This window comes from Bufo gargarizans, chromosome 4 (assembly GCF_014858855.1).
Source record: "Bufo gargarizans isolate SCDJY-AF-19 chromosome 4, ASM1485885v1, whole genome shotgun sequence".
In the NCBI taxonomy this organism is placed as follows: Eukaryota; Metazoa; Chordata; class Amphibia; order Anura; family Bufonidae; genus Bufo; species Bufo gargarizans.
Window position 1 is genome coordinate 96,646,334 of NC_058083.1, and position 18,376 is coordinate 96,664,709.

The 18,376-nt window shown below is 42.8% G+C and overlaps 1 protein-coding gene across 2 annotated transcripts; it reads left to right on the forward strand.

Annotated features, from left to right (window-relative positions):
* The first annotated feature begins 1,743 nt into the window (after positions 1-1,743).
* Positions 1,744-8,265, forward strand: LOC122935025 (apolipoprotein L3-like). 2 transcript variants are annotated; one of them, XM_044290744.1, is made up of 4 exons: positions 1,744-1,795; positions 4,082-4,145; positions 6,454-6,529; positions 6,610-8,265. In XM_044290744.1, the coding sequence occupies exons 3-4, from the start codon at positions 6,461-6,463 to the stop codon at positions 7,366-7,368; spliced, it is 828 nt and encodes a 275-aa protein (XP_044146679.1). In that variant the 5' UTR covers positions 1,744-1,795; positions 4,082-4,145; positions 6,454-6,460; the 3' UTR covers positions 7,369-8,265. The 2 variants fall into 2 exon arrangements, with proteins under 2 accessions (XP_044146679.1, XP_044146680.1); XM_044290745.1 differs by having other exon boundaries at positions 1,752-1,791.
* Positions 8,266-18,376: the final 10,111 nt, after the last annotated feature.

Below are 18,376 nucleotides of genomic sequence, written 5' to 3' on the forward strand. Positions count from 1 at the left end.
CGTGTAACCAAACCAGCCCAGGACCAGGACCTCCACATCCAGCATGTTCACCTCCATGATCTTCTGAGACCAGCCACCCAGACAGCTGCAGCAACCAAATAATTTCTGCACAAACTGTCAGAAACCGTCTTAGGGAAGCTCATCTGCATGCTCGTCGTCCTCATTGGGGTCTGGACCTGACTGCAGTTTGTTGTCGTAACCGACTTGAGTGGGCAAATGCTCACAGTCGATGGCGTCTGGCACATTGAAGAGGCGTTCTGTTCACGGATGAGTCCCAGTTTTCACTGTTCAGAAAGTGTTGCGATTATATTTTTGTTCAGTGTATATATCAATCTGCTCAGCTCCTCCTGCTCTATAGCATACTGCCTGCCGCTTACATTGCATTTTCAAGGTGACAAGTTTCCTTTAACATTACCCAGTTTTGCCAAGGCAAGTACAAAAATACAAATAGATTTGTCAACAAAACAGATGTTATAGAAATATTAATAGTAGAAATCCGCTCTCATCAGATTTTGTGCAAGGACAGGCAAATCTCTCAACCGCAGTCAGACAATGGTGTTTTCATGTTGAATTCTTGCTGAGCACTCCCCTCCTCCACAGTCTGCTCACCTTTTATTTAGTCACAGTAACAATAGAAAAGGGGCCGGCCCATCACCTGACCACTTACTTCATGTAACAAGGATGCAGGAAGTGATGACATACAGGAAGTGATGACATAGGAAGACAAGACACCATCATTTAGAATAACATAGCCAGCTAACAAACATATGTACCGCATGCCGTGGAAACACGCAGACCGGCTATCCAGCTTGACAAAGGGCACCAAATGGGCCCGAAACGTTGCACATAGCAATAAATGTCATAAGAATATATTGAGAATATACCACTGGTAAATAAAGGTTCAATATAAAGCTACATTGGTGTGCTGTCTCTGAAAAATTTGAAAGCTACTATTTCACTCCGCGGGTGGAAGGAGGCTATCAGGAGACGAGCACCCACAAAAGCCATTTAATTAGACGTGTGCTGAGGTCTCACTACGATTAAAAACATATAACCACTGGAGTTAAGGTTATCCAGCCTTGCTCAGTTATGAATGCCAGATAAAGTTACTATGATCCTCATGCGTGTTTATTTAAAGGACAACGTCAATATCTCCAGCGGCTGATCAGGCGAACTACAGACAACAAACGCACGTTCCTTTCATATATTGTTCTCTTAACAGATGCATGCACGCCAAGCCAATAAATCCGCGTCTCACGCGGGGGCCCTAGCCAGCGTCCATACATCATCCAACAAAACAGTGCTCTGCTGAACACATCAGTCTCCCCCGGCCCACAGCCCAGTGCATAGCACATTAGGACCATTCGCCGGCGGAGACCTCTGCGCCCGGCAGCTATGTCTTCACATACACAGGAAGATATCCACTCCAATGGTTTACCCTGACACTGAGAGACATGATGAAAATACACAATATATTAGAAACACATCCTAATAAAATTTCCACAACACAGAGGATAATATTCAGGACTTAATGTCTATTCTGCAAAAAAATAAATAAAAATCCCACCAATGTTCTTACCTTTGTTAATAATTACCTGTAAGTTAATTTTCTAGATACCGAACATTAAACAGTTTTTAAAGGTGTGAGTACTTTAAAAAGTGGTCAGAGGTTAAAAAACAATGAAAGGTGGAGTATTAACATTTGATACTGTATTAACAGTAAATTCTCCTTTCACTTTTCAGTTTACAAGGAAGCACCAAGCAGCTCACATCTCTTTTTAACCAAGACTCGTAAGTAAGTTCTGTATTGTGTATTTCACATATTTTATTAATTTTTTACTCAGGTATTACTTATTATATTGTGCTTACTATTTATTCAAAAGTTAATGGCAGTCACTTGATATAACTTTTTAAGTAAGATATTATACATGATTTATTTTGTACAGAAGACTTTGCTGCCAATAGGCTATTCAGCTTTCTTGTGGTTACCAGAGTATGGACATTTAAATCTGCTTAAGTGTTCTCCTAAAGATTACAGCTGATTGTTGGGGGATATCCTGAACTTATCGCCTTTCCCAGAACTGAACGTATCTTTAAGTAACGTGCAATCAATTTTTGATCATTAAACACCCAGATCAGAAGCTATTACTCTCCGTGTTACTCCTGGTCTTTCCTCTTCTAATTTTAGATAGTTCCTCCTTGTTCTTCAGTTCATGAAATTAGAACAACAGAATGACCAATAGTTTTATCTTGCTTTTGTCATGGCTTTGCCCTAGATTTCTTCACGACTACAATGGAAAAATGAGTAGTATTAAAACCATATTAAAAAACTGCCATACAGTTTTCTATAGGCTCAGTTCTAAAAAAATTTACCCAAAAAATTGAGATTATGGAAAAGCACCGATAAACACATCAGCCACAATTTATACTGCGTAATAACACTGCTCCTTTCTGCCACACCCTACTACTAGAGTAATAAGGTAGCAACAAGGTAAAGTTTTGGGAGTTATTAAACCCCCAGCTGTTTGCCATAAACTGCAAGGGAGATAGCCATGCTTATCCATGGCCATATGGACCTCCTCCTCCATTCTCCAGATAGGTGGAAGTTTCAGAACTGGAAATCTCACCTCCATCTCACCAATCACTCAGGCATGTATGTCATATGTGTTCAATATAACTAAAATGGATATACCACTTAAAGTTTTATTGAGGTCCTTGGGAGTGGTACGATCTGAAAATGTGATCTTTGGTGGAAAATATAGTGTCTACCCCTGGTCTAGCTAAGAGAACATTATTGGGGATGTCACTAGGATTGCACTTCTCTGACAGAAAACCTAATACATTTAGAGTCAGTACAGGGTGGCACATGGAGCCTTTTCCATCCTGTATTATGACACTGATGGAACTTTATTCTGTTTGATGCCTCCACCAAGGCTTTTGGGGGACAATACCTCCATAATACAGCACATACGACAAGCTTTTTTTAGATGCCCTATAAATCCAAAAGGAAAAAGTTTGTGTGCCTCTGTATAAAATCTAAGGCACACTGAAGTACAATATGGGTACACAGAAGTCCCTGGGAGCCACATAAAGTACAATATAGGTCTGTATGTGTATTTTGCATCCTATACATTGTGATATCACGGGGAATAGCGTTAAAGAGAATCTGTCACCTGGTTTGACCATATTACGCTCACACCATTGCCATGTTTAATAAAATACCTTATCTCCTGCAGTGGTTTTCTTTCTTATATTCATGCTTTCATTTTGCTAAAAAAGATCTTTGTATTATACTAATTAACCCTGAAGGTGCCCAGAGGGGCGTTATTCTTCACCCTCTGAGCCCAGTAACCTTAGTTTAGAGCCTAAGCAAGCCTCCTCGCTATGTAGTATCATTCCACAGCCTAGTTTAACAGCGCCGCCCCCTCTGCTACGTCAGTTAATTCATTCAATCCACGCACTAGGAATCTTCAGTTAGTCTGGCTTAAATCTTGCGCAGGCGCAGTACTGCCTACTGCCTGCGCCTGTGCGATCCGACCGCTCCTGAGAGCAACAGCAATAAGAAGATGTCACTGGGCTCAGCACATGCCCAGTGACACTTTTGAGGCTGTTGCCCTCAGGAGCGGTTGGATCGTACAGGGGCAGGCAGTAGGCGGTCTAGGCACCGCAGGGGGGTGCATTACTGGGCTCAGAGGGTGAAGAATAACACCCCTCTGGGGATCTTCAGGGTTCATTTGCATAATACAAATATAGCTTTTTTAGCAAAATTATAGGATGATTATAAGAAAGAACACCACTGCAGGAGATAAGGTTCTTTATTAAACATGGCAATGGTGAGAGCTTAATATGGTCAAAACAGGTGAACAGATTCCCCTTAAATCTAAACTATAATTATAATTCCTTTACTTATATAGACATTGTTTGTGCGCTGCTTAACATTTCAACAATTGACAGTGGAATCAAATTTTACTCAGCGATTTGCTGGACACAACTGCATTCATCAGAAATTCTAATAAAATTTTATGATCAACCATGGTATAGTAAATTGTTCTTTGTATCCTTTTCTCTTTTTTTATATTAGGCGTATAGCCCAGAAACATCTGACCAGATCTCATATACAGTATACTGTGCTGGAGAAAACGCAGGTAAATATTGACAAGGACGCAGTGCCACTACCCCTTTAAACTGCTGATTGGTGGGGTTGCTGAGTCAGCCTTCCCAGGTCTGATATTTATGACCTATCCTGAGGATAGGTAATCAATATTAAACCACTACATCACACTTTTAATATAAAATGTTGTGTCTACTTTGTGTGGCCACTCCAGTCTAAAGAACTTCTATGACAAAAGCCAGGAGAATCCATCCACACTACCTATTTCAGTCCTGCCCATGGACCATACAGCTCTATGCAGGAGCCAAGTTTGCACTGGTTTGTTCTGTAAAGCTAATAGACAATGGCGGGTCACATAAACCAAGAGCACCTTGAATCCATTACCCAGCTGTAGTGATCCACAGATACCGCTTTCTTAATTTTATCATCACCTACCGACCTTGACAAAAAAAACGGTAAAGCAGATGCTTCATCTAGGATTTTTTCTGAGCCTACACAGAAAGACAAAGGCCAAACCAAAATTTTATCTGAAAAGAACTTCATAGGGGCCACTCATTCAATGGAGCTCTTGAGTTTAATCAAGAATGGATATGAAAATGATTCCTTCCTTAGTCATCCTACAAGGAATGTCAATCTCTGCTTAAAAAATGGTTACTGGTACAGTGAATGCCTAATATTTGGGCCCTGTACTCCACTGGCCTGCAGTAAAATTGTTATCCAATGACCGTCTAATATACCATCAGCCACATAATCGCTTGATCTTTTCTGTCCGGTGAATGCCTAATGTTTGGGGCCTGTACTCCACTGGCCTGAAGTAAAATTGATATCCCATGACCATCTAATATACCTCCAGCCAGATAATCACTTGATGTTTTCTGTCCAGTGAATGCCTAATGTTTTGGGCCTGTATTCCACTGGCCTACAGTAAAATTGATATCCAATGACCAGTCTAATATACCTCCAGCCACATAAATGCCTAATTGTTGGGGCCTTGGAGGAATTCAACACCTGTGATGACCACATGTTATCGAATTTTACCCATTATGATATGTGGTTTATTCAAGAAGGGGGATTTTGTTAGCCATGTTTTTAATCCAATTTATATTATTTAGTTCTTTTAAACATATGTATTTGACATGTATTTGTACTGGCCTGCTGTAAAATTGTTATCCAATAACCGTCTAAAATACCTCCAGCCACATAATTACTTGATGTTTTCTGTCCGGTGAATGCCTAATGTTTTGGGCCTGTATTCCACTGACCTGCAGTAAAATTGATATCCAATGACCGTCTAATATACCTCCAGCCACATAATCACTTGATCTTTTCTGTATGGTGAATGCCTAATTGTTGGGGCCTCGGAGGAATTCAACACCTGTGACGACCACGTGTTATCGAATTTCACCTATTATCATTTGGGGTTTATTCAAGAGGGGGGATTTTGTTAACCATGTTTTTAATCCAATTTTATATTATTTAGGTCTTTTAAACATATGTATTTGACATGTATTTGTACTGGCCTGCTGTAAAATTGATATTCAATGACCGTATAATATACCTCCGACCGCATAATCACTTGATCTTTTCTGTACGGTAAATGCCTAATGTTTGGGGCCTGTACTCCAGTGTGCTACAGTAAAATTGTTATTCAATGACCGCATAATGTACCTCGAGCCATATAATCACAATTTATTTTATGTCAGGTGAATGCCTAATTTTTAGGGCCCATACTCCCGTGGCCTAAAACAAAAATTTTCTAGGCTCCAGCAGGGCACATTTTTGAGAATTTCCCTTTAAGAAGCATACAAAATTGCCGATGATTAAAATACATATTTCTTGTGGGAATTTTTGTCATTGATCCCCCTCTAGTATGTCACTGTCCATGTTGTGGGACTATTTGTGCAATTCTAATAAGTATTTGGTGGCTGCAAATATGGCCTGAAGGTTTCTCAGGTTCGCCTGCCATTAAAGTGAATGGGGCCCGCCGTGAACTTGCGGTACACAAACATTTGATGGCGTCTGCGAATCGTCCCGGCCGATGTTCGTCTATCACTAGTCAATAGTGATCATGGCATCTAAGCGTTGAGGCTAAGGTTCTTTGTGTTAACTTGCAACCCCAATCAATCTAGGAGCTAGTTTGAAATTTTTATGACAACAATGACTTCCTTGTATATCTTAGTTCTGTGGGCATATTGGCTACTGTGAGTCCTGGTATTTGTCCAGCAGTCATATAGAGGTTATTAGATTCTAGTCTGTATCAACTATTTCCTAAAATTCACTATGTAAAATTAAGGTTATGTATTTAATGTAAACTCATTGCTGCTTCATATTTTCCTGTCCAGATTTCTCATGGATCATTTTGCTCTGGAGACTAACCAAAACATCTTAAAATCCAAGAACATGGGTTACTTACAACAGGTAATTTCTTTTTATCAGTATGTAGTGAAAAAAGCCCTACAGGCATATTAAATACTATTTTCTTTCATCATTGTGAACAGATAGAAGAATATCTCCATGATTTTAAAGACACATTGACACTTTTGATTGAAAACATTGGAAGCTGCATCACAGAAATGACCACGATTGCAGATGAGTTGGACAAATTCCACAGAGGAGCCACCATTGCCAGTGTTACAGGAAGTTCATTAGGCATTACTGGAGGTATTGCTACTATTGTCGGCCTGGCGCTGGCCCCTGTTACACTTGGTGCATCATTGATTGTCAGTGGTGTCGGTATTGGTGTTGCTGTAGCTGGAGGAGTCACAGGGGCATCAGCTTCTATCGCTGATACTATCAATATGAAAAAGAAGAGCCAGAGAGTACAAGAACTTATAGATCAGATTAATGAAATGATGGCATATTTGAAAGAAATATCTGAGAATATTAACTTAAAAGTTGTAAACCTACAGTGTAGGTCAGATGGGGATGAATTACTTAATTTAGCAAGAGTGGTGGGAAGAGGTGCATTAAGTACAATGGAGCTTAGCAGAATTTCTCAGCTGGGCAAAATAACAGCAGTGGCATCTCGAGGGGCTCAGTTAGCCACTCGGGGAGTCCAGGCAGCTGCAGCTATTTCTGGGGTTTTAGCAGCCCTGTTTATTATACTCGATGCAGTTTTTATTATTAAGGGAGCAGTGGATTTGCACAAGGGGAGTAAGACTGAGGAAGCTGCACGGATAAGAGAATGTGCTGCTGAGCTGCAATTGATATATCAAGACGCTGATAACTTATTTCAAGATTTGAAAGTTTTTTTTTAATACTAAATAATTTTTTTGCTTCTGAAATGAGAACATTGCTTTCCTGCTTGTAAATCATTTTTTGCTGTGTTGTTATCCTAGAAGAACGCAGTGCTTCTAAATACTCTAGATGCTTACTGGATTTGAAAATTTTTTTTGCATTAGCAGCACATTCTTAGCTTCAAATTACTTGCCGTGGAATACAAAGTCCACCATCCACAAATGCCAAATAAGACCCTCGCAGAGAGTTTTGTTCAGCATGCTTGACAAGGACCACCGCAAGAACTAAAACACTGCATGGCTTTTTTATGGGATAAGTAAATAAGAAGACTTTTTGGTAATCACATAAGGCACACAGCATGTACTTGTTATAATGCTTTAATTGATGTATTGCATTGTAATTGCATACGATATATATGTAAATTGTCACATGTGTGTATGGTATGGGGTAGACGGTGGACAGTTGAGAAAGGATGCAGACTGTTATCGTAAGAATGTACTTCTCTAAACACTAATAAAAATTATAACTAAATATATAATATAGGTTTTTATACATAGGATGTAGTAGTAGTGTCACATACAGGCCATCCCCCCTATTATCCGTAATATGTCTCCAAATGTAAAATATTTATGTATGAAAAATATATCAAGCTGATTTGGTAATCCTCTCCAAATCTAGTGTATGCTTATTTGGAGTTATGAACACCCGGAGGACTATCACCAGGATTCAACAAGAGTTATATAAAAAATGTATAATGCGATTTATTTTCAGTCTTCATAAGAGTTGATTACTTACAGAAATAGCTTAGGAAAAGTCTTAGTCTAATTGTCCACAAGGGGCAGCACATTGAACACATTTTATAAGTGGTCAGAAACTTATTAATAACTCATGAAAGAATAAAGTTACATTAAAACCAAGCGCACCATTGTTTTTCTTGTGAAATTCCCAATAAGTTTAATGTGTCACATGACCCTCTTCCTATTAAAAAACAAAAGTTGGATTCAAAATGTCCAACTTCAAAACTTACAAAAACATGGCAGACAAGATCTGACACAGCCTTCCCTGCTGGACCCAAACTCACCATCCTGGCAATAGCGAAATTGAGGCACACAGATTTTTAGTGTTGCAATCAAACTTTTTTTGCTCCTTCCTTAACCCTGAGTCAATTAAAATGCTAGTACATGCCCTAATTATCTCCTGCCTATACCACTCCTCTTCTGTGGTCTCCAATTTAACAAGCCAACAATAATCCTGCTGCCACGACACAGCCATATGAGCAGCTTCTACCTTCAACTACTGTTGACTTTTCCCTTCCTTACTAGATTAGCCTTCTAGCCTGTGCCAGTAACTTCACAGAATACACTACAGAATGCAGTTCAAACTTCTCACCCTCACCCACAAAACTCCCCAAAGTGCTGCCCCTCTGTACCTATCCTCCCTCATCTCTACCACCCTATTCATGCTCTGCACTCTGCATTCTTCTAATAATCTAGGACTAGAGATGAGCAAATTTCTCAAAAATTTTAGGAGTCCACAGAGTGGCCCAATGATAGAGTGTTGAGGTGGCAGCAGCATGAAGAGACCACAGAGTGGTGAAGTGGCAGCAGCATGAGGAGACCACAGAGTGGCCTAGTGACAGAATGGTGAGGTGGGGGGCAATACCAGCACCAGCTGAAGATGGTGGGTGGCAGTAGGAGCACCTAACAGCAGCTGTGTGGTATCAGGCGGGTGGCAGCATCAGAATAGTAGGTGTGACACCATGGATGATCTAGTCTGATGCATCAGGCACTTGTGTGTGGAAATCCTGGCTGATCGACGCCTGAGTAGTTCAGTTTTCCCTCCCTATCAGCGGGTGGAAAAAAGGTCCCATTGAGGGGTGAGGGTCTAACATGGTGGAGAGCCAGTAGTCATCCCTCTGCCGAATGGTGACAATTCAGCTGTCACTACGCAAGCAACTGAGCATGCATCTGTCCATTTGTGCAAGTGACTCGGAGGGATTCCCTGCCTCCATCTCCACTGCATACTGCTTCTGTCACGGCAGGGAGTAGGGGAAACCCCCCACCGTACAATATCAGTCGCTGCTACGCTGGATATCAGGGAACAGGGAGCAGGTCACCTCCTAATGCGACCCTGAAGATCTCCCTAAACTCCTAATGCATGAGCCGCCTCAGAAAGTAAGGGGGCTCATGCTCACCAACCTAGAACCCTAGGTATCCCTGCTATGCCCTAAGCCTGAAGACAGGGCAGAGACCACCCATTCATCCTACACAAGGGATGCATGGTGTCTCCAGAAGCCCAGCAGCTGGCCACCAACTAGACAGGGTTCACAGCCGAACAACAGGTAAGTAACAGAAGGCAACAGACAACCTAGGTTACCAGAACCTACCTGCCGCCGACGAGATGGACCGGAAACGCACTGTCTAGATGTTTGCTTAAACCCCTCCGGGAAAGCAACCCCCTTTCGGAGGAAACACACCACAGCACAATAACCTCCAAACAAGGCCCACACCACACCATAACAACATACAGCAGGTGGGAGAGGGAAAACAGAAACACGCTAGAGGGGACACACAGACAGAGCAAGGGAAACAATATAACAAATAAGGGTGGCTCACACAGACTAAAACATACAGCCAGGGAGCAGAGCTCCTACACAGACTGACAAGCAAAACAAACTGACCTCAGGTTCCACCACCCCAACATATAAGGAGGCCTGAGGTCACACACACCACACCTAGCAAACATCCCTTAACCCCGTGCACACCAGGATGGCAAGGGACACACAACTTAAAGGGGAAGTGTCAAAACATGCAACAACAGCAAGTATGCATGGCAAAAGTGTCATGGTCCACAATGCCAGACCATGACTCAGCCGTGAGAGCCACGGTGTGTCTGGGTCATCTGCCTCATCTTCCTCATCGCCCTGTAGCTCCTCCGGCTGCTCCTGCTCCTCCTCTCCTGTCACCTGTGTAGAAAAACCACCCATTTCTCTACACATTGCTTGTGCTTGAATGTCTTCCTCCTCTAGTTCAGCCCCCACATAGCTCATGTGGCTGTGAGATGTAGTCGCCACGTCTCCTGTCCCCTGGCCAGCCAGATTTAGCAGCATCTGCTCCAGGACATGAATCAGTGGAATGACATTGTTCATCCCATAGTCCTGGTGACTGACAAATAACGTGGCCTCCTCAAAGGGCCTGTGCAAATGGCAGGTGTTACGCATGAGCTGCCACTGGCTGACATCAAAGTTACCCAGGGGAGTACTCCTGTCCGCTTGGATCATCAAGAAATCGTTTATGGCCTTTCTCATATAATCGGTCCAACATATGGAGGGTGGAATTCCAACAGGTGGAAAAGTCGCTTATCAGCCTATGTTGGGGGACGCCGTTCTGCCGCTGTAGCTCAAGGAGGGTGTGCTTCGCGGTGTACGAGTGGCTGAAGTGCATGCAAAGTTTCCTGGTCATTTCCAGGATGTCTTGCAGAGGGAGTGAAGACTTCAGGAACTGCTTTACAACCAGATTGAACACATGTGCCATGCAGGGCGCATTGCTCAGCACTCCTCGACACAGCACCGATACCATGTTCTTCCCATTGTCGGTCACCATGGTTCCAATTTTGAGTTGTCGAGGAGAAAGCCAGTATTGGATTTTTTGAAGAAGGATGAGGAGCAGTTCCTCCCCTGTGTGACTCCATTCGCCCAGGCAAACTAGGTGCAGAACAGTGTAACACCGCGGTGCCCTGCACACGTGGTATGCTGGAGGAGCAATGTGACTTGTCCCTGCAGTGGAGGGTGAGGACATGGTGGAGGATGAGGAGGCAGAGGCGGACATTGTCGCAGGACCAACGGCGTGAGAACATGGAGGCGGAAGCGGCGTCACCTGACCAAGTTGCTGGTGTGGCTGGGCAGGAACCACATTTACGCAGTGCACCGTAAAGGACATATATTGTCCTTGACCGTAGTTACAGCTCCACACACCGGCGCTGTGGTGCACTTTGGCAGACACCGACAGGCTCAAGGACTGGCCCACCAACCTTTCTACATATGTGTACAGGGCTGGTACTGCCTTTATCTCAAAGAAATGACTGCTTGGGAATCTCCACCTCAGCTCAGCACAAGCCATCAGTTTTCTGAAAGGTGCAGAGTCCACTTGGAAAGGGAGGGACTGCAGCACCAGCAACTTGGCCAGGAGCACATTCAGCTTCTGCGCCATTGGATGAATGCAGGCATACTGTTGTCCCTTGGCAATCGCTTCGGTGATCCATTGCTGACGAAATGACTGACGAGGAGTAGGAGGACGAGGAGCAGGAGCATCAGGACCAGTAGATGATGGGAAGGACAGACAGCTCCCTTCGGCTGAGGTGGTGAGCCTTGACTGCATGAAATCAGGTGCGTGCCACTGGGTGATGCAGCGATTGCTGAATCACCACATCGGAGCCACTGTTCTCCCAGGCCACTTTATGGTGACGCTGCATGTGTTGGTGCAGGGCCACGCTTCACCTTCTGCCCACAAATTTGGCAAATGGCCATGTTCACCTCCGTGAGCGCGGTAAGCACAAGACTGCCGCTCTGCCCATCCATCCGCCTGCTTAGTTCTGCTCTGATCTGCGACTCGCACACTGGCCAATCAGCAGCAGGAGCTTTGCACCACTAAATGCTGATTGGCCAGTGCAGTGCGAGTGCCCAGCAAACAGAGGAGAATGAGCGGCGTTGCAGTATGTCACTGGCTGGGTTGGATGGGGAGCCTGAGCAGAGGGAAAGCAGGGCCTGCCCAAGCTTCAGATAAGGACTTGGGACCGAAGACTGTGGCAATAATGAATACATAATTACAGACATAGGGGCGGGGCCTTCCATGCACTCAGGGTCCCCCCTTGCCACGGGCCCCATAGCAGCTGCGTGGGCTGCCTATATTGGCGGTATGCCACTGACTATGAATAATCTTTCCTTATACTTATAAAATGATTTTTCAGCACAATAAAGTTTTTTCTACCACTGTCCCTAGCGCCTGCTGATGTCTCTCCCTGCACTAAGTACACTGGAAAATGGCAGAATCCAAGATGGCTGAGGCTATTTATAGGGCCGTGACATCATAGGGACTGGCTGGCTGCTCTTTGCTCTATGTCCTAACACATGCATCAGTTATTTTAGGAAAAAATTTGATTCGTTACCACGAAGCGTGAGTGAATTCTGCTTCAGTGCGAATTACATTTTTCCCAAAATTCGGATCGAATTCCACTTCGTCAACTTCAATTCGCTCATCTCTATCTAATAATAATATCCTCCATAATTTGAACCTCTCATTCCCATCTTCAAGACTTTTCTCAAACTGCATGTGGTCCCTGGAACAAACTTCCCCAAACAATCAGGTTAATTCCCAACTTCCTTAGTTTCAAACATGCCTTAAAAATACAGGCAGGCTTGACTACTCCCTTAATAACCTTCTGACAGAAATCCCCACACCGAATGCACTTGCTCATGCAGCTCGGCCCGCACAACGCTATTTGGTTGGACAGCCAAAACACTCAACTTTACCTTTTGTTTCACCCCCATTCCCTCATAGCTTGTAAGCTCTTGTCAGGGGGGGGCAACTCCTCGTGTTTATGTATATTAAACTGTAATTTTGTGATTCTTGATTTGTACTCGAACCCTCTAAATTGTAAAGCACTGCAGAATATGGTGGCGCTATATAAATAAAGATTATTATTTTTATTATTATTAGTCCTCATGGGAACAATTCCCTCCTTCTCCATACAAGTCTGCTAATAAGGCTAGATGCACATGACCGTATGTGTTTTGCGGTCCGCCCAAAAAACGGATGACGTCCAGATGGCATAATTTTTTTTTTGCGGATCCATTGTAACAATGCCTATTCTTGCCTACAAAACGGACAAGAATAGTACGTGTTCTATTTTTTTGCAGGGCTACGGAAAAGAGCAACGGATGCGGACAGCAGACTGAGTGCTGTCCGCATCTTTTGCGGCCCAATTGAAGTGAATGGGTCTGCACATGAGCCTCAAAAAATGCGGATCGGATGAGGAACCAAACCACATTCGTGTGCATGTAGCTTAAGTTTATGTTTAATGTTTTATATCGGTAAGTATACCACTTTTTATATGTACAGCGCCCTGAAATTGATTGCACTTTAAAATAAATATTGATAGTATAAATTGTATTATAAATGGGACAACAGACTGCTCAGTATATTGTATAAATAAAAACAACCGGGTGCCTGCTCTTTCACACAGAAGGCCCCCGTGGCTAATGTCCGCTACCAGCGGTAATGCCGATCGCAGACATTTTACCTGACCATAGCATCTCAGCGCGCTATTTACCAAAAGCGCACCCTTCCGGTGCAGCGATTGTGTGCAGCAGCCCCTCTCATAGTGAATGACAGAAAGCTGCTGCACAGTGTTTCCTATGGAGCGGTTGCCTATAATAGGGCTCCATATGAAACTAGCAAGATCATCATAGACTCCAATGCTAGTGCATTGGAGTCTATGACAATAGCAATCTATTGATTTCTTGCTACAGTTCCCTATGGGAACTATAAAAAAAAGTGTAAAAAAAAAATTCCAAAAATTCAAATCACCCCTTTCCATAAAATGAGAACAAAAAATAAAAAAAAATAAGAAAATACATAGGTCTAGTATTAATTCCATACGGAAAAAGGTGAAATGAAAAAAAGGTTAAAAATGGCCAATTTGTTTTTTTTTTTCATAAAAAAGTGTTTAAAAAGTTGTGCACACCCCTATGGTATCAATGAAAAGTACAGATCATCCCACAAAAAATGAGCCCCCATATGCTCTGCACACATAACTACTGCGCTAAGAGCTTCCATTTTTCCATTTATAGTAGGTATAATACCATTTAGAATTATCCCCCATTTCTCAGCTCTATTGTTTGCATGTGTAAAGTTGTGCAGCCATTTTTTTTATCAACCATGTTTGCTTGATGGATATGCACCTGTGACTATGTATATGAATGTGCTAGTCTAAATTTTCTTGTAGCCAAAAAAAATTAAAAAAAAATGCAAATGTTTAAAAAAAAAATCAATGCAAGGAAAACTATACAGTTGCAAGAAAAAGTATGTGAACTCTTTGGAATTATATGGATTTCTGCATAAATTGGTCATAAAATGTGATCTGATCTTCATCTAAGTCACAACAATAGACAATCACAGTCTGCTTAAACTAATAACACACAAATAATTAAATGTTACCATGTTTTTATTTAACACACCATGTAGACATTCACAGTGCAGGTGGAAAAAGTATGTGAACCCCTATACTAATGACATCTCCAAGAGCTAATTTGATTGAGGTGTCAGCCAACTGGTGTCCAATCAATGAGATGAGATTGGAGGTGTTGGTTACAGCTTCCCTGCCCTATAAAAACACACACCAGTTCTGGGTTTGCTTTTCACAAGAAGCATTGCCTGATGTGAATGATGCCTCAAACAAAAGAGATCTCAGAAGACCTATGATTAAGAATTGTTAACTTGCATAAGGCTGGAAAGGGTTATAAAAGTATCTCCAAAAGCCTTGCTGTTCATCAATCCACGTTAAGACAAATTGCCTATAAATGGAGAAAGTTCAGCACTGCTGCTACTCTCCCTAGGAGTGGCCGTCCTGTAAAGATGACTACTGCAAGAGCACAGCGCAGACTACTCAATTAGGTGAAGAAGAATCCTAGAGTGTCAGCTAAAGACTTACAAAAGTCTCTGGCATATGCTAACATCCTTGTTAGCGAATCTACGATACGTAAAACACCAAACAAGAATGGATTTCATGGGAGGATACCACAGAGGAAGCCACTGCTGTACAAAAAAACATTGCTGCACGTTTACAGTTTGCACAAAAGCACCTGGATGTTCCACAGCAGTACTGGCAAAATATTCTATGGACAGATGAAACCAAAGTTGAGTTGTTTGGAAGAAACACACAACACTATGGGCCAGATTTATCATTAGCTCAGGTCAGAATAATGGAGTGAAAAAGTCCCCAAAAAAGTACCAAACGCTAAAACTGCGCACAAATTTGCGACTTTTTTCTGCTCTGCACTATGCTCGCCAGTTTTCTGAAAGTGGGCGTGTTTTCTTATGTAAATGAATCTCTAGACAGATTTACTATTGGGACTATTTAAAAAGTCGCAAAAAAGTCGCAATTTCACTCCAGTGAGGACCATGCTTATCTTATGAGACTTTTTAATAGAACATGCGACTTTTTCATAAAAACGTGTGACTTTTTCGCAAAGATGTGCGACTTTTGTAAAGCTGCTTACTGACGGATAAACTGCTACCGTTAAACCACATTTATTACAGTCTTAAAGGGCAGATCATAAATCTGACTTGGCTAAAACTGACTTTAGCCATATGTGAAAGTGGAGTGAGCTGTCAGAGTCATGATTAATCTGGCCCTATGTGTGGAGAAAAAGAGGCACCACACACCAACATCAAAACCTCATCCCAACTGTATGGTGGTGGGGGCATCATGGCTTGGGGCTGCTTTGCTGCGTCAGGGTCTGGACGGAATGCTATCATCAAAGGAAAAGTGAATTCCCAAGTTTATCAAGACAGTTTGCAGGAGAACTTAAGGCCATCTGTCCACCAGCTGAAGCTCAACAGAAGATGGGTGTTGCAACAGGACAACGACCCAGAGCATATAAGTAAATCAACAACAGAATGGCTTAAACAGAAGAAAATACGCCTTCTGGAGTGGCCCAGTCAAAGTCCTGACCTCAACCCGATTGAGATGCTGTGGCATGACATCAAGAAAGCGATTCACACCAGACATCCCAAGAATATTGCTGAACTGAAACAGTTCTGTAAAGAGGAATGGTCAAGAATTACTCCTGACCGTTGTGCACGTCTGATCTGTGACTACAGGAAACGTTTGGTTGAAATTATTGCTGCCAAAGGAGGTTCAACCAGTTATTAAATCTAAGGGTTCACATACTTTTTCCACCTGCACTGTGAATGTTTACATGGTGTGTTCAATAAAAACATGGTAACATTTCATTCTTTGTGTGTTATTAGTTTAAGCAGACTGTGATTGTCTATTGTTGTGACTTAGATGAAGATCAGATCACATTTTATGACCAATTTGTGCAGAAATCCATATTATTCCAAAGGGTTCACATACTTTTTCTTGCAACTTGTACATGTGGTATCACCAGATTCGTACTGACCTGGAAAATGAACGCTGTAAAAAAGCTCAGTAAAACTGTGGCAAAATTGCATTTTTTTTTCTAAGGCCTCTTTCACACTTGCGTTGTCCGGATCCGGCGTGTACTCCACTTGCCGGAATTACACGCCGGATCCGGAAAAACGCAAGTGTACTGAAAGCATTTGAAGACGGATCCGTCTTCAAAATTCTTTCAGTGTTACTATGGCAGCCAGGACGCTATTAAAGTCCTGGTTGCCATAGTAGGAGCGGGGCGCAGGGGAGCGGCATACTTACAGTCAGTGCGGCTCCCGGGGCGCTCCAGAATGACGTCAGAGCGCCCCATGCGCATAGATGACGTGCCATGTGATCACGTCATCCATGCGCGTGGGGCTCCCTGATGTCACTCTGGAGCGCCCCGGGAGCCGCACGGACGGTAAGTATACTGCTCCCCCGCTCCCCACTACACTTTACCATGGCTGCCAGGACTTTAGCGTCCCGGCAGCCATGGTAATCATTGAGAAAAAGCTAAACGTCGGATCCGGCAATGCGCCGAAACGACGTTTAGCTTAAGGCCGGATCCGGATCAATGCCTTTCAATAGGCATTAATTCCGGATCCGGCCTTGCGGCAAGTCTTCAGGATTTTTGGCCGGAGCAAAAAGCGCAGCATGCTGCGGTATTTTCTCCGGCCAAAAAACGTTCCGGTCCGGAACTGAAAACATCCTGATGCATCCTGAACGGATTTCACTCCATTCAGAATGCATTAGGATAAAACTGATCAGGATTCTTCCGGCATAGAGCCAAGACGACGGAACTCTATGCCAGAAGAAAAGAACGCAGATGTGAAAGAGCCCTAATTCTACCACCTTTGGAATTTTTTCTCACTTTCAACTACATTCTATGCAATATTAAATGTTGGCGTTTTCCCCCCCAAAAATTAGCCCTCATATGGCTATGTGAACTGAAAAAGTAAAAGGTCTGGAATGTACTGGATAACACTGACATAATGCTATGTGACCCCGGCAGTGCTGCAAGTCCCGAGTGTGACACTCGCTCGTGTGAAACCAGCCTTTGTCCAGCAGGTAGAGGACTGCATCCTCAATTCCAGTGCCATCCTGATATGCAAACTGTAGGAGGTCGAGGGCAGTACCTAGTGATTACAGGTGGTCCAATATCAGTCTTCATCAAGTGGGAGGTCAAGGCAACTGGACAAATATTATTCAAGGCAGCTGGGTTATTCCTCTTGGGGACAGGAACAAGACAGGAACAATACAGAAAGTTTTCCACCTGACAGGGACTCTTGCCTGACTGACAGCTCAGGTTGAAGATGTGCTGAAGAATTCCACACAGCTGCTTAGTACAAGATTTCAATGTCATCCGATCCTGCTCCTTTACACAGTTTGAGTTTCTTTAGTTCCCTCTTCACCTGGTCAGTGGTGAATATTAGTACTCGGGTGTTGGCTTAGTCCCATGTGGGGGAAAGGGAAGGAACATTCATATCAAATAAGATGTAGATTCCCATGGTGAGGAATGTATGGGATGTAAATGGTGATTGTTCGCTTGTTAATCGGGTACTCGGCAGCAGTATTACACTGCCAGATCATCGCTAATGAACGTTACTACAAACGTTCGTTAGTGATAGTCTGGCACATAATCAGCCTGTCTAATACACCCTTATGCAAAAATGAAACCCAAACAACAATGATGAATTTGCATTTTCACCCCACAACAAAGATTTTTTCCCTTATTTGTCAATACATGATATGGCAAAAAAACAAGCCGTCATTTGGCTATGTGAACTGAAAAGAGAAAATGTTATGGATCTTGGAAAATGGAGTTGGGAAAATTACAGCACAAAATTTTACAATTGT